We start from the raw sequence: 15,312 nt of genomic DNA, 5'->3' as shown, positions 1-15,312 counted from the left end.
AGTGCCTCAGCCTTTCCCCATACCATCTTCCTCCCATACCAGGCAACATCCTGGTAAACCTCCTCTGCACCCGTTCCAGTGCCTTCACATCTTTCCTATAGTATGGCGACCAAAACTGCACACAATACTCCAGATGCGGCCGCACCAGAGTCTTATACAACTGCAACATGACCTCAGGACTCCAGAACACAATTCCTCTACCAATAAAAGCCAGTACGCCATATGCCTTCTTCACAACACTATTTACCTGGGTGGCAACTTTCAGAGATCTGTGTACATGGACACCAAGATCCCTCTGGTCATCCACACTACCAAGTATCCGACCATTAGCCCAGTACCCCATCTTTTTGTTACTCATACCAAAGTGAATCACCTCACACTTATCCACATTGAACTCCACTTGCCACCTTTTTGCCCAGCTCTGCAGCTTATCTATATCCCACTGTAACCTGACACATCCTTCTTCACTGTCAACACCTCCACTGACTTTCGTATCATCCGCAAACTTGCTCACCCAACCTTCTACCCCTTCCTCCAGGTCATTTATAAAAATGACAAACAACAATGGTCCCAAAACAGATCCTTGCGGAACACCGCTAGTAACTGCACTCCAAGATGAACCTTTACCATCAACTACTACCCTCTGTCTTCTTCCAGCCAGCCAATTCCTAATCCAAACCTCCAACTCACCCTCAATGCCATACCTCTGTATTTTTTGCAGTTGCCTACCATGGGAACCTTATCAAACGCCTTAGTAAAATCCATATACACCACATCTACCGCTTTACCCTCGTCCACCTCCTTAGTCACCTTCTCAAAGAATTCAATACGGTTTGTGAGGCACGATCTGCCCTTCACAAAACCATGCTGACTATCCTTGATCACATTATTCCTATCCAGATGTTCATAAATCCTATCCCTTACAATTCTCTAAGACTTTGCCCACAACAGAAGAGAGACTCACCAGCCTATAGTTACTAGGGTTAGCCCTACTCCCCTTCTTGAACAAGGGAACCACATTTGCTATCCTCCAGTCTTCTGGCACTATTCCTGTAGACAACGAGGACATAAAAATCAAGGCCAATGGCTCTGCAATCTCCTCCCTTGCTTCCCAGAGAATCCTAGGATAAATGCCATCAGGCCCAGGGGACTTATCTATTTTCACCCTTTCCAGAATTTCCAACACCTCTTCCCTACATACGGCACGGTGGCACAGTGGTTAGCACTGTTGCCTCACAGCGCCAGAGACCCGGGTTCAATTCCCGCCACAGGCGACTGACTGTGTGGAGTTTGCACGTTCTCCCCGTGTCTGCGTGGGTTTCCTCCCACACTCCAAAGATGTGCAGGTCAGGTGAATTGGCCATGTTAAATTGCCCATAGTGTTAGGTAAGGGGTAGATATAGATGTCGGGGTATGGGTGGGTTACGCTTCGGCGGGGCGGTGTGGACTTGTTGGGCCGAAGGGCCTGTTTCCACACTGTAAGTAATCTAATCTAATCTAAAAAAAACCTCAAAGCCGTCCATTCTAATTAATTGTGACTCAGTATTCACATCGGCAACAATGGCCTGTTCCTGAGTGAATACTGACGAAAAGTATTCATTCAGTGTCTCCCCAATCTCTTCAGCCTCCACACGCAACTTCCCACTACTATCTTTGACTGGACCTATTCCTACCCTAGTCATTCTTTTATTCCTGACATACCTATAGAAAGCCTAATCCTACCAACTAAGGACTTTTCATGTCCCCTCCTTGCTGCTCTTAGCTCTCTCTTCAGATCCTTCCTGGCTACCTTATAACTCTCCAGTAACCCACCCAAGTGTAACCCACCCAGACGCATTCCCCTACATTTACCCCTTCATCTAACTCTACGGGCAATTTAGCATAGCCAATTCACCTAACCTGCACATTTTTGGACTGTGGGAGGAAACCGGAGCACCCGGAGGAAACCCACGCAGACACGGGGAGAATGTGCAAACTCCACACAGAGTCACCGGAGGCGGGAATTAAACCCGGGTCTCTGGCGCTGTGAGGCAGCAATGCTAACCACTGTGCCACCGTGCCTCTTGAACTCTCCATTCTTTGCTGTCACCACAGAAGGTGTCTTGTACTGGTCTGATACCACTCTTGGCCATCCACACATTGCTAGTATCACATTCAGCAGCTTCCCTTCCCACACCATTACCTCTGATGTCCACCAAGTACAACCTTAGCAATCCCAATTCCTATTTATCATCTATATGCTACTCCCAGGTGACATCCAAAAACATGACACTGGTTTCCACATATATGCTGAAAATATCCAGATCTACCTCATCTCCACCAATTTTGACTCAGTCAATTGGAGCTAAGATCGTCATAAAGATGAACTCTGGATAAACAAAAATAAATCTGTGCCATAACTGGGTCTGTCTTTATCTACCTTTGTAGCATCGCCCAACTCCACTCTTGTGGTTCAAAGCTGAAGAAATCTTTATCCATAGACTCTATTATATCTAAAACTGACTATTCAATGCACTACAAACTGATCTCCCATATTCTACTGTGCATATATTAGAAGACACTCAAAACTCTGCTGCATATGTGCTCAATTACATCATGTCTGTTCACCTATTTTACTGAGGTCAATGACCTAGATTGCCTACCAGTTAAGCGATGACTCAAGGGTAAGTTTCTTTCCTTGTTTTCAAATCCCTCCATGGTTTTATCCGTCTACAATTTCCCCCATCCTCCAATCCTCAAGATCTGTGTGCTCTATAAATTCAGCCCTGAATATTTCCAATTTTAGTTGCTCCAAAATGGGCATGCTTTCAGCTGCCAAGTCTCTAATCTCTGAAACTCCTCCTCTTTGCCTCCCGTCCTGTCTTTACTCATTTGGGATGTTGTTTAAAACCAAGATTTTGGTTACATGACTTAACTCCCAGTGTGGCTTGTTGTCAGATCTTGAGAGGTAGAGCTCCTGTAAAGCACCTTGGGATATTTATTAAAAACACCATTTAAATGCAAGCTTTAATGGATATTATTACAGTTTTTTGAGGATGCAACCAGAAAGGTAAATAAAAGGGCACCAGTGAATTTCTAAAGGCATTCAATAAGGTGCCATTTAAAACGTTAATAGACAAGAGAAGGGCCCATGGAATAGGGGATAAAATCTTCAATCAGAAGGTTAATAGACAGGAATAAACAGAGCATTTTCAAGTTTTAAAGATGTAACTAGAGAGTACCACCAAGTTTGGTGATGGGTTAGCAACTATTTGCAATCTAAATTAATGGCTTAGACTAACAGGTAGACAATAATGTATTTGAATATTATGGCAACAATAGAAGGGACTTCAAACTGTGAGAAACAAGTTAGAAATATGGACACATTTAATGAGTAGGTAACAAGGTAGCTTTTGGTGCTTGATATGTGCAAGTGTACAATAATTCATTTTGGTGGTAAAAACAGAAAAGCAGACTAGTTTAAGACGTATGAAACAAATATTTACGCTCTGAGAGACTTGGATGTATTTGTACAAGGAAGAAGAAAAGCATACAGGTACAGCATGAAATTATGGCAGCCAATAGAATGCTGACCTTTATCACAACGAGTAAAATAATAAGAAAGTCACACCGTAAAGTTTATGAAGTTCACCTCTGAAATAAACCTTAGTGTGACTTTCTTATTGATCTCTAAAAAATAATACATTTGTCTTGGCAGCACACAGTGAAAGTTGAGATGGGATGATTACTCTATGATTAGAGGTTGAGTAAATTGAGATTATACTCTCAGGAGTTCACAAGAATAAGAAATGATCTCAATGAAACATACAATATTGTGAAGGGGTTTGACAAGGTAGGTACTGAGGGATTGTTTCCCCTTTCTGGGAATGTAGAATATGGCGACAATTTCAGGACAAAAGATTGATCATTCAAGATGGAAATGAAGAGAAATGCCTTGGCTCAGAGAGTTGTGAAACTTTGGAATTCTTTACTCCAGATAGCTGTGGATGCTTCATTACTGAATAAGTTCAATGCTGAGAGATCTTTCAAGTAATCAAAAGGTGTGGGGAGCAAGTGCAGTTGAAGCAGAAGACTAGCCTTGATCATACTGAATGGCAGAGCAGGTGCAAGGGACCAAATGATTTGTTCCTGCTCTTTTGTTCTTATCACCCTGAAGTCATAGCCGTGTTCAAAAAAATGAGGCAGGAGTAAGCCACTCAGCCCTTCAAGCTTGTTCACCATTACTCTGCATTCCTACCCCTCTCCAGTAACCTTTCACCCCCATGCTTACCAATAATCTATCCAGGTCTGCCATAAAAATATTCAGTTTCCACATCTTTTGAGGAACAGTATTCCAAAGATTCTCAAATCTCAGAAAAACAAAATCCTCCTTACTTGTCTTTGATGGGTGACTCCTTATTTTTAAACAGTATCTCTAGTATTCATTTTTATTTTCTTTATCATATTTGGTTTGGAGAGGAGGTCTGAAGGTGACCTTTGGACTGTGAGCAGCAGCTTATTTTTAAAAAATGAAGAACAAACTAACAATATTTGTACACAAGGCCAGGCCTGGAAGTTAATTGCAGCTTGATTTTTGTTCAAAGTACTCTACAAGCGTTTTGGTTCCAGTGCTGCACTATGCTCAAACTGATGGTAGATATTCGAATATTAACTGGGGGCTCACAGGGAGTTGTGCTGCCAATCAGTCTAACAATGAAAATACTGGGGGAAAACAGAAAGAAAAACAAAGTTTGTACCGTGTGCTTTTGTTAGAGGATTGCAGATGGAGATTTCATTGTTCCCCTGTTATCCCCCCATTATCAACTTAATGAAAGTTTGGAGAAAAGAAAAGAATTAAATAAATATTCCTCAGAACCTACTGAAAGCTACTTCATTTCATCAGTGCTGTCAGAAACTAAGCAAGATACAATCCAGTGTGCCTGTGAAATTAAGGATCGTGGAAACAACTTAAATGAATTGGCCAGTTAAACGTATTTATGTTTCTTTTGATTTGTCCTTTGATTGTGTCTGCTTGTCTGTCTGTCTTTGAGAGAGTGTGGACTAGAGTCAAAGATGATTTGGGTTTAAATCATAGATACTAATTAGATTACCTTGATCTGCTAAAACTACTGTATTTTCAATAAACTGTGAAATCTTTTTTCAAAGCTGTAAACTTTCTGTCTGGTACGAGGTATTCAAAATCCATGTGGGGGAACTACTGGAGTCAATTTTGAGGGTATGGAGTATTTTAATTTTACTGTTTTGCAAATACAAGGAAAGGGAGGATGATTTGATTTGGCTGCCTCACTCCATGTTCTAATGCAAAGGATACAAGCCTAGTCTATTCAAACAATCCTCAATATATAACTTTACTCGACCCAGATTCACTCTGGTGAATCTATGCTGAACTTGCTTCAAGTAAACATCTCTCTCCCCATCCATACCATTACATGCGATGCCCAGAAAATAATAGTAACTTGTTGGGGTCCAACCAGAGCTCTGTACAGCTGTGACTTCAAACACTCTTGGAATTAAAAAAAAACATTCCATCATTCATTTTAATTATTACATGAAAATCCATTTGCTTCTCTTGATTTCTATGTTTTCATATTTTAAAATGAGACAAAAACACTGCAGATGCTGGAATCCAAGTGTGATGCTGCTGCTCCATGGACAAGGTTGTATTGTCCTTGGGTTTTTTTTCCAAGAAGTGTTGTACGAGGTAGAGTTGTCAAGATGTCTGGGTTTATCTATTTGAAGATGCTGTCAAGTTTTATAAAATGCTTGTACAATGAAAGGGGAGTGGCTAGTTCTCCCAGCTCCGCTTTTCTCATTTGTTTTGGTTTTAGCAGTCTGGCTGTTCAGAACTGCTAGTTCAGCTGTTACCTGGGAATCCAAAAGAAACAGCTACATGGAAAAAGGTGTTCCATGCTGAATCTCTCTGCTATCTGTCTCTCCTGTAAAACCATGTGTTTAATTTTATTGTTTTTGCCAAGGGGTGTTTATGGGGATTGCTGCAAGTATTTGGAACAGCATCATTAAGTTGGGATAGTCTGTTGGGTTTTCAGACAGATTAAGTTATTCCATATCCTGTTCTCTTTTGTTTGCGTTTCATTTGGTACTCTGTAAATAAATTGTTTTGTTTAAAACTGAACAGTTTTGATCAGCTGAATCACTTCTGGAATATCCACTTTACACCTGCTCAAAACAAGAGTAAAAATTAGGGTCTGGGCTATCTTCTTGAAATGTTTTGAGGGAGTCTGGCAGATTGGGAGCATTTTGCAGGATTTGTTATATAGTTGTGATTTGGGATTATGCTTGTTGGACTCAAAGGCAGGGAGTGATAGGTATTAGTGTCTTTTGCTCAGGGTGTTGAATTAGGTAGGTTTGAACGGTGGTGGATTGTAATGGCTCTTTCAATCACTAAGAGTTTTCTCAGGGTGGAAGTGACTTTGAGTGCTTTGAATAAAACCACCTGCTAGAATTAGCAGACAATCTTGAGTTGAAGCTGCCTCCTTCTTGAGGAAAGTAGAGATAATAGCTCAGCATTTAACTTTGCTGGAAATGCCATCAGAATCTTTAGAGATTGCTTCATTTTCTATTGAATTTTAGCTGCTTGAGTTAGAGGCAAAAGACAAGGAAAGGACAAAAGAAATGAAACTATCTGAATTACGATTAAAAGCAGAAGGGAAAGAATGAATCACTTTAGCAGAACAAAAAGAAAAAAAGAGAAAAGCAAGAGAAAAAGAGGAGAGAGGAAGAAACAGAACAAGTTTGATCAGAAATTGACACTCACACAAGAAAGTCAGCTTCAAAGGATGAGATGAAGGCTGAAGGTAGACTTAGTGAGGAAGACAGTTAGGATGAGCAAACCCATGGTAGCTAAAGGCCTGGTGAGAATCTGTTTAAATATATTCACGTATTGCGGAAATTTGATGAGAAAGATGTAGAAGCCTTCATCTCATTTGAGAAGGTGGCTAAACAAATGCAGTGGCCAGTGACCATGTGGGTTTTGTTAATCCAGTCAAAACTTGTAGGTAGAGCTAGATGATGTATTTGCATCACTATCAGAGGAGATATCTGGAGCATTATGAGGTGGTGAAGAAAGCCACCTTAAGTGCATATGAGCTTGTGCCAGAAGCCGACAGACAATGTTTCAGGAATCTAAGGGTGGGCCCTGGTCAAACCTACATAGAGTCTGAAAGGATCAAAGAAAGTAACTTTGAGAGGTGGATAAGGGCATTAAAAATAGAGCAAACCTATGATGCTCTTAGAGAGATGATTACTTTGGAGGAGTTCAAAAATTCACTTCCTGAGGTAGTGAGAACTCACGTGAAAGGGCATAAAGTTAAAACGGCAAGATTAGCAGCTGAAATGGCTGATGATTATGAGTTGATCCATAAAACAAAGTTTGGCTTTCAACATCAACTTCAATCCATGAGGGATAGAAATTGGGGAAAAGAGAAATCCTCATGTAGAAAGGCAAAGGTAGATCTCGGCGAAGATCATAAGGAAAACTTACCAAAGGATAAAAAGGAAACCCTTGAAGGGGAAAGAGAAGTTAAAAAAGCTCAGGTGTTTTCACTGCAATAAAGTAGGCCACCTGAAATCAGTGTGGGTAGGTTAGGAAAAACACAGAAACCAGATGTAAGAAAACAGGATAAGCCAATGAATTTTGTTGGAGTGTTAACAGAAAGCACAAGGAAGGTTAAAAAACTGCACCAGGATGTACAACCTGGTCAGAGGTTGGTTAAGGAGAAAATGTCAGGTCTTTTTAAACCAGATACCTGCGAAGGTAAAGTTTACTTGCACAGGCCAGCAGCAGCAGGTAAAGAGGTAGCAATATTAAAAGTTACAGGATCCCCTCAATATTTGATGTTGAAAGATGAGGAGTTATGTACCTCTGAAAGATTATTGCCGGAACAAGTGCATATAACAGGAATTCACGGTAGGACATGCAGCGATCATTTATGTAGAGTGAGGTTAGAGTGTCCAGTGAAGTGTAGAGAAGTCGTGGCAGGAGTACTGGACACATTCTCGGCTCCAGGAATATGTTTTGTCCTCACTAACGATATAGCTGGTTCACAGGCAGGAGTGTTGCCTACTGTGGCTGAAAAGCCAGTGGAAACTCAGGCAATTGAACTATTGCAGAACACATATCCTGGGATTTTCCTGGACTGTGTGGCAATGAGGCCACAGAGTCACCAGTTGAAACAGGAAAGATGAAAAAGAGTATAGGTCAGAAAGTTGAAGCAGAATTAGCAGACACCTTGTTTGATCAAATGGTTGAGACAAACCAGGAGCAGGTAGATGACAAAGCAGACATCTTTAGTTCAGAGAAATTAACTGAATTGTAGCAGAAAGATGAGAAACTAAACCAATCATATCAAAAAGCATACTCAGAAGAAGAATCTAGCTGTATCCCCGTGTGCTACTATCTTAAAAACGTCTTAATGAGAAAGTGGAGACCATCACATATTCAGGCAGGTGAAAAATGGGCAGAAGTACATCAAGTCGTACTGCCAGTGGTTTATAGAAAGGACGTGTAGCGGGTAGCACACAAACTACCAGTTTTTTTTAGGGTTAAGAAAAACCCAAGCTAACATACAAAACCATTTTTACTGGCCGAGGTAGTTGAATTTTGCCAGACATGTTATACATGTCAGGTAATTGGAAAACCACAGGTAGTAATAAAACCCGCACCTTTAATATCAACTCCTGAATTTGAGGAACAATTGACTGCATAGGACCCCTACCTAAAACAAAAAGTGGGAATCAGTATTTGTTAACAATAATGGAAGTGTCAAAGCACAGCCAGTCAGGCAGCATTCGAGAAGCAGGAGAGTCGATGTTTCGAGGATAAGCTCTTTGAACAGCTTATGCTTGAAACATCGACTCTCCTGCTCCTCAGATGTTGCCTGACCGGCTGTGCTTTTCCAGTGCTGCACTTTTTGACACTGATCTCCAGCATGTGCAGTCCTCACTTTCCCCTAGAACAATATAGATGAGTCGACTAGATTTCCAGAGATCGGTCCATTATGCAATATCACAGCCAAAAATGATTGTAGATACGTTACTCAAATTTTTCACGAGATATGTACTACCCTCAGAGATACAATCAGATCAAGGGTCAAACTTCACATGTAAATTATTCAAGTTATGAACAGCTTAGGAGTAAAACAATTCAAATCTACTGCATACCATCCAGAATTGCAGGGAGCGTTAGAAAAGTGGCGTCAGACATTAAAGACCATGTTGAGGGCTTATAGTCAAGATAATTCAGATGATTGGGATAAAGGAATTCTGGTTGTACATTTGAATTAGATTTTGGGCATGAAGTGAGAGTACCGCTAAAATTGACGAAGGAGAAATTGGTTAGTCAGAATTCAGAGATCACATGTTTGGACTGTGTGTCAGATTTTGGGAATTGATTAAACAGTGCAGGGGAGTCGGCTAGACAGCAATTAAAAGTATCACAACATACAATGAAACAGGAAGCAGACAAGAAATCAAAACCTTGCAATTTTGCTATTGGAGGTAAAGTGTTAGCATTACTTCCAGTGACAGGTGAATTTTTAAAAGCAAGGCTTCGTGGACCTTATCAAGTTGAAAGGAAATTGAGTGAAGCGAGTTACTTAATAAGGATCTCAGACAGGAAGAAATCTCAGTGTGTCATGTGAATATGTTCAAAAGGTATTTTGATAGGGAAGGAAAGCAAAAGAAGACTGTGTTAGTGATTACAACACAGAGCAAAGAGAAAATTCTGAATTGGGCATTCCTCAAATTAAATTGGAAAATGAGGAAGTTGTCAAAAATTGGGAAAAATTATTGAGTTACCATTCAGGAGAAAATCAAAATGACCTGAAAGCGTTATTACTATTGCATAGAAGATATGTGGAAATAAGCTGGGAAATACAAACCTAATTATGCATGACAGAGACACAGGAGATACTGTTTCGATTAAGCAACATCCTTATAGGCGTAACCCTCCAAAGTTGGCACAGGTTCAAAAGGAGATTGAATGCATGCTCCAAGACAACATAGCTGAAGTGAGTTAGTGACCGGAGCTCACCCATTGTAATGGTGTCAAAACCAGATGGTACCCAACGGTTACGTGTGGACTATCACTGAGTCAATGCAGTTATAAAGACTGATGCAGATCTGATTCACATTTGGAAGACTGTATTGAAAAGGTGGGACAAGCAACTTATATTTCTAAGTTGGACTTGCTCAAAAGGGTACTGGCAGGTACCTTTATCCGTAAGAGCAAAGACAATCTTGGCTTTCATAACGCTGAATGAACTATCTCAGTTTAAAGTAATACAGTTTGGTATGAAAATTTCAACAGCCACATATCAGAGACTAACCAATAAGGTAATTTCTGGATTACCCAATTATGTCATATACATAGATGACTTGGTGAGTTTTTTTTGTTGCATACGGAAGGAACATTTGCAACATTTATCTGAATTGTTTGATCGGCTAGAGGGAAGAAGATATAAAAGGGACCTAAGGGGCAACTTTTTCATGCAGAGGGTGGTGCGTGTATGGAATGAGCTTCCAGAGGAAGTGGTTGAGGCTGTTACAATTACAGCATTTAAAAGCCATCTGGATGGGTAAATGAATAGGAAGGATTTAGAAGGATATGGGACTAGATTAGGTTAGGACATTTGATCAGCATGGACAAATTGGGCCGAAGGGTTTGTTTCTTTGCTATACATCTCTATGACTTCAGGAGGCTGGCTTGGTGATAAACCTGGCTAAAAGTGAATTTGCCAAAACCTAAGTCACCTTCCTGGTCCACATTACTGGACATGGACAAATGGCCCAACGGAATGCAAAAACAAAGGTAACTGGCGAGTTTCCCATACATCGACAAATAGAGCAGTATTACGATTCCTGTGATCGAATGGATTTTATTGGAAATATGTACCAAATTTTAGCAGTGTGGCTGCTCCACTCACTTAATTACCAAAGAAAGGCAAGAAGTTTCAATGCAGTGTACTGTCAGAAGGCATATTATAGCCTAAAAGCTGTATTAACCACTGTCCCAGTATTAGCCACACCAAATTACGCAAAGACATTCAAGGTGGTTATCGATGAGAGTGATGTGGGTTTAAGTGCTGTGATCTTACAGGAAGACAATGAAATCCAGGAAATTGAACATTCATCAGCAGAAATATTTGACCGTTGATGAGACATCTGAGCTTGGTGTTGGTGTTACAACATTTCAATGTTTAGATTACCAGTAATGTTCCCGAAACAATCATACATTGATCAGAATCCACTGGTTTGTGAAGAAATTTAAGAACAAAGATTCCAGACTGTTTAGATGGAGCTTGTTGTTACAGCCATTCAATTTGAAAATTGCGCATGTGGCAGGATGAGAAAACATGCCTGCTGACACATTGTCAAGACTTGGATGAGAAATGGAGGCTTTTGGTGGTAGAAGTAAAACAGAGTGTAATAGAATGTAGCAGTGCATGTTTGCATATTTATAGTCAATGTAATGTATATGCGTGCTGTAGTGTACTAACAGTGTAAGGTTAAGGGGTTTTAAAATGAAGCCATCTTTGGATATTGATAGTTTTTTTTAGGGGGGGAGAAGATGTGTGACAATGCTGCTACTTTAACAAGGTTGTGTCGTCCTTGGTTGTTTTTCGGAAGGGTTGTACAAGGCAGTGTTGACGAGATGTCTGGGTTTATCTACCTGTTAATATTAAGTTTTTTTTAAAAGTCTGTACAATGAAAGGGGAGTGGTCAGATCTCCCAGCTCAGCCTTTCTCTGGTTTGATTTGGTTTTAGCAGCCTGACTATTCAGAGCTACTGTTTCAGTTGTTAGCTGGAAATCCAAAAGAAACAACTACATGGAAGAAAGGGTTCCATGTTGAATCTCTCTGCCCATTCTGTCTCCTGTAAGACACTGTGTTTGATTTTATCTTTTTTTGCCAAGGGGCATTTATGGGGATTGTTGCAGTATTTGGAACAGCATCATTAAGTTGGGATAGTCTGTTGGGTTTCAGTAGGTTAAGTTATTCTGTATTCTGTTCTTTTTTCTTTCATTCAGTACTCTGTAAATAAATTGTTTTTTTTAAAACAGAGGTTTTGATGAGCTGCAACACTACTGGAATAACCACTTTACACATGCTCAAAACAAGTGTAAAGGTTAGGGTCATAGAATCACAGTCATACAGCACGGAAACAGACCCTTTGGTCCAACTCGTCCACGCAAACCAGGTTTCCCAAACTAAACTAGTCTCACTTGCCTAAGTTTGGCCCATATCTCTCCAAACCTTTCCTATTCATTAGCTAATCCAAATGTCTTTTAAATGTTGTAATTGTACCTGCATCCACCACTTTATTCCACATGAACCACTCTAAAAAATTTGCCACGCATGTCCTTTTTAAAATTTTCTCCTCTCATCTTAAAAATAGCAAGTGAAAACATTCTCTCTAGACCTTGGGGATGAACTTAAGTAATTCACTAAGACAATGCAAAGGCATTAAAAGAACAAATGAGTTTGGAAATGACAATATGAGATGGTGAGAGAGGGCATGAGAGATATTTTGGTGCCAATTTGCTACGTATGATCCATCACATCATTAAGACAAAGTGTTTAAAAAGAAATTGGAAAAGAGAGTCAGGTCTTCCAAAACACCATCACCAACAGAATCTACATTATATACATCACAGCAATATTCTACCAACATAATTACAGAAGTAGCTAAGGAGGCAAAAACTGACAGACTGTGTCAATGCACTTCTAAGATACTCGATGCCTGACTGGAAATAAAAATGTGTATGGCAACAGAATGAATTACTTGCCACAGAGTAAAGGGTCTTGAAATGTTGTGAGTGGGTCTGGCCTAGTTCATAATACAAGGTAGACATCAGGAGGATGGGAGAACACAGCAAGCCAGGTATCAGGAGGTGGATAAGTTAACAGGGTGGGGGTGTAACCCTTCTCCAGGGCTGGTGGTGGGTGTAAAGGGAGCTGCAGATTGGGGGGGTGGTTTGGTGGGAAAGGGGCAGAGGTGGTGAGGTAGGAATGGGTGAACACAGGTAAAAGGTACTGCTTTTCTCTTTCTTGGGTCCAAGATAAATGACCTCATACCTAACGTCATCTGCAGTTTCACACCCCCATAGTTCATCAATATTCCTTTGCAACCTATTGCTAACAACTGGATTCTTTAATTAGTTGTGCTCCTATGATGCAATAAACTTAGACAAATGGCCCTCTATCCCATCAGCTAAGTTGTTTTCATATATGTACCAAAAGGCTAAGGCCCAAATACTGATCTCTGGGAGACACTAATAATCACATTTTGCAAATTACAGCAGAAAACTATTATTTGCACTTTCTACCCTATGTCTCCGATCCAATTTCCAAAACAAGCCAACAGATTTCCTCCTTTTCCATGTATCTTTTTTTTTGAAGAATTCTTTCATGTCAAGCTTTACCGAATGCAATCTGCAACTCCACACATATTACAAAAGCAAATATTCCCTTTTTACCGTGGTTTAAAAAATTCACAGGTGTCATTAGATTTAACTGGCCTTTTTAGGAGTTCATATTCTACTTGAGTATTTCAGCATGTTCTTGTTTTATGGAGAAGTCATCCTTTCTCATATATACTACCTCCTTTTGATACAAATCCAGAAAGATTTTGGCTGCTTTTGTTTGATTGTCTTTCTGTATGGGACTTTATACTTGCTGATTTATTTGGTAGCTCCAAACACTACCACTTTTACTCTGGACATTTTTGCCTTATCTTTGTCATGATGGGACTCTATTCCCAAAGCTATTTGACAAAAGTTTCAATTTCAAAACCATATTCTTCCTAGCCATTGTAACCATTTCTTGGTCCACGTGCACCCAAATTCTCCTACTAATTCCAAGTGCATCTGCATCTCTTTTTTACCTATATACCAACTCTTTCTTGTCAATGTACACTTCAGTCTCTTCCACCACTCACAAGCATGCACTTATGCATCTAAATTTTTCTACCTTGTCTAATAAACATGTTTCCCTCAATAAGGAATTCAGAAGAAACTTCTTTATCTAAAAAAGCAGTGTGAATATGGAATTCTCTACCACAAGTGTAGTTTTGATTAATTTACAGGGAAACACAATAAACATATGAGGGAGAAGGCAACAGATAGATAGATTGAGATTAGGAAAAATGGGAGGAAGTTCAAATAGAGCTCAAACAGACTAGTTGCAAGGTATGACCTGTTTCTGCACTGCATATGCAATGCTATTTTTATCCTTTGTTTTCACTCAGCCTCAGCAAAAGACATATAGGGTGTGTCATTGAGAAATAGAACTTATTCCAACCTCTCTGCACTTTAAAATCACAGGCTAAATTTCACATGATTCCTGGTGTGGACTCTCATTCAATAAGAACATAGATCTGAAATGATGGTCGAGTGTCAATTCACAATTAGGTGTCTCACCTCGCAATAACATGTATCAAGAAAACTCTGTTTCCTGGGCTAAATGGAAATATTCAACTACCAAAGCTGCGTGTCCTTATTATAGTACCTTATTATAGTATTGCAAAGTTCAAACATGCACTTTTAAAAAAGCACATACCAGCCATGAGAAAAATCCAGATGACTTATCAGTTTGGCACACTTCTCCTTCATATGGTCCAAATATCCTCCCCTTTGGAATGATGGTATCTAAACAACGAACATCAATCTCTCCTCCAGGCTCTTTCACAACTACTACTCCAGCAGGAACCGTGAGGGCTGCTCTATCGGGTGTACCTACAGGTATAGGTGTATCAGTAATAAATATTGGGCATCCATGAAGGGCACACTCGTCCATGAAGTACTCCTGGCAATTCTCACAAACTAGGATACAAACAATAATGGTTTGGTTAGATGCACATTTATAGAAGAAAAAAATTTGAAATGAAACGATTATCTCTGAATCTCATTTGCAAACGGTTCCCATACTCAAATGTTCCTAATTTATTCCCACAAGTCCACCATGCCAACCAACACTTATTTCAACATATGCAAATCTTTTTGAAACAAACATTCTCCCTGGTCTAAATTGACGTTATATTCAAGGGTCTCACACCTCAGGTTCAGGCTGAGGTCTTTGTGAAAGTATTTACCATATACACATGTAAAAGTCGATCTTGCGTAAAAGTCAACCCTTATTTTAGACCAAAAAATCTTGTATTTTCCATATATCTCACATAAACGTCAACCCTGCTATATTGCATTATAAACCTCATACAAAGAGAACTGCATGTTTCCATGATTCCCACTTAAATGAAATCACATTCATTCATTCATACTGGTAACTCTACTCATCG

At 39.9% G+C, this 15,312-nt stretch overlaps 1 protein-coding gene across 8 annotated transcripts in view; it reads right to left on the bottom strand.

The window, feature by feature from the left end:
* prdm11 (PR domain containing 11) overlaps nt 1-15,312 on the bottom strand; it is a 185,331-nt gene that overhangs the window by 117,245 nt on the left and 52,774 nt on the right. For all 8 annotated transcript variants that reach the window (XM_072591825.1, XM_072591827.1, XM_072591823.1 and 5 more), the window contains one exon: nt 14,577-14,839. In XM_072591825.1, the coding sequence (XP_072447926.1) occupies nt 14,577-14,839 (263 nt within the window). The remainder of the gene's footprint in view (nt 1-14,576; nt 14,840-15,312) is intronic.

This window comes from Chiloscyllium punctatum, chromosome 22, assembly GCF_047496795.1.
Source record: "Chiloscyllium punctatum isolate Juve2018m chromosome 22, sChiPun1.3, whole genome shotgun sequence".
NCBI classification, from domain to species: domain Eukaryota; kingdom Metazoa; phylum Chordata; class Chondrichthyes; order Orectolobiformes; family Hemiscylliidae; genus Chiloscyllium; species Chiloscyllium punctatum.
The sequence above is the reverse complement of the archived record's forward strand: the minus strand, read 5'-3'. Positions and strand labels throughout refer to the sequence as shown.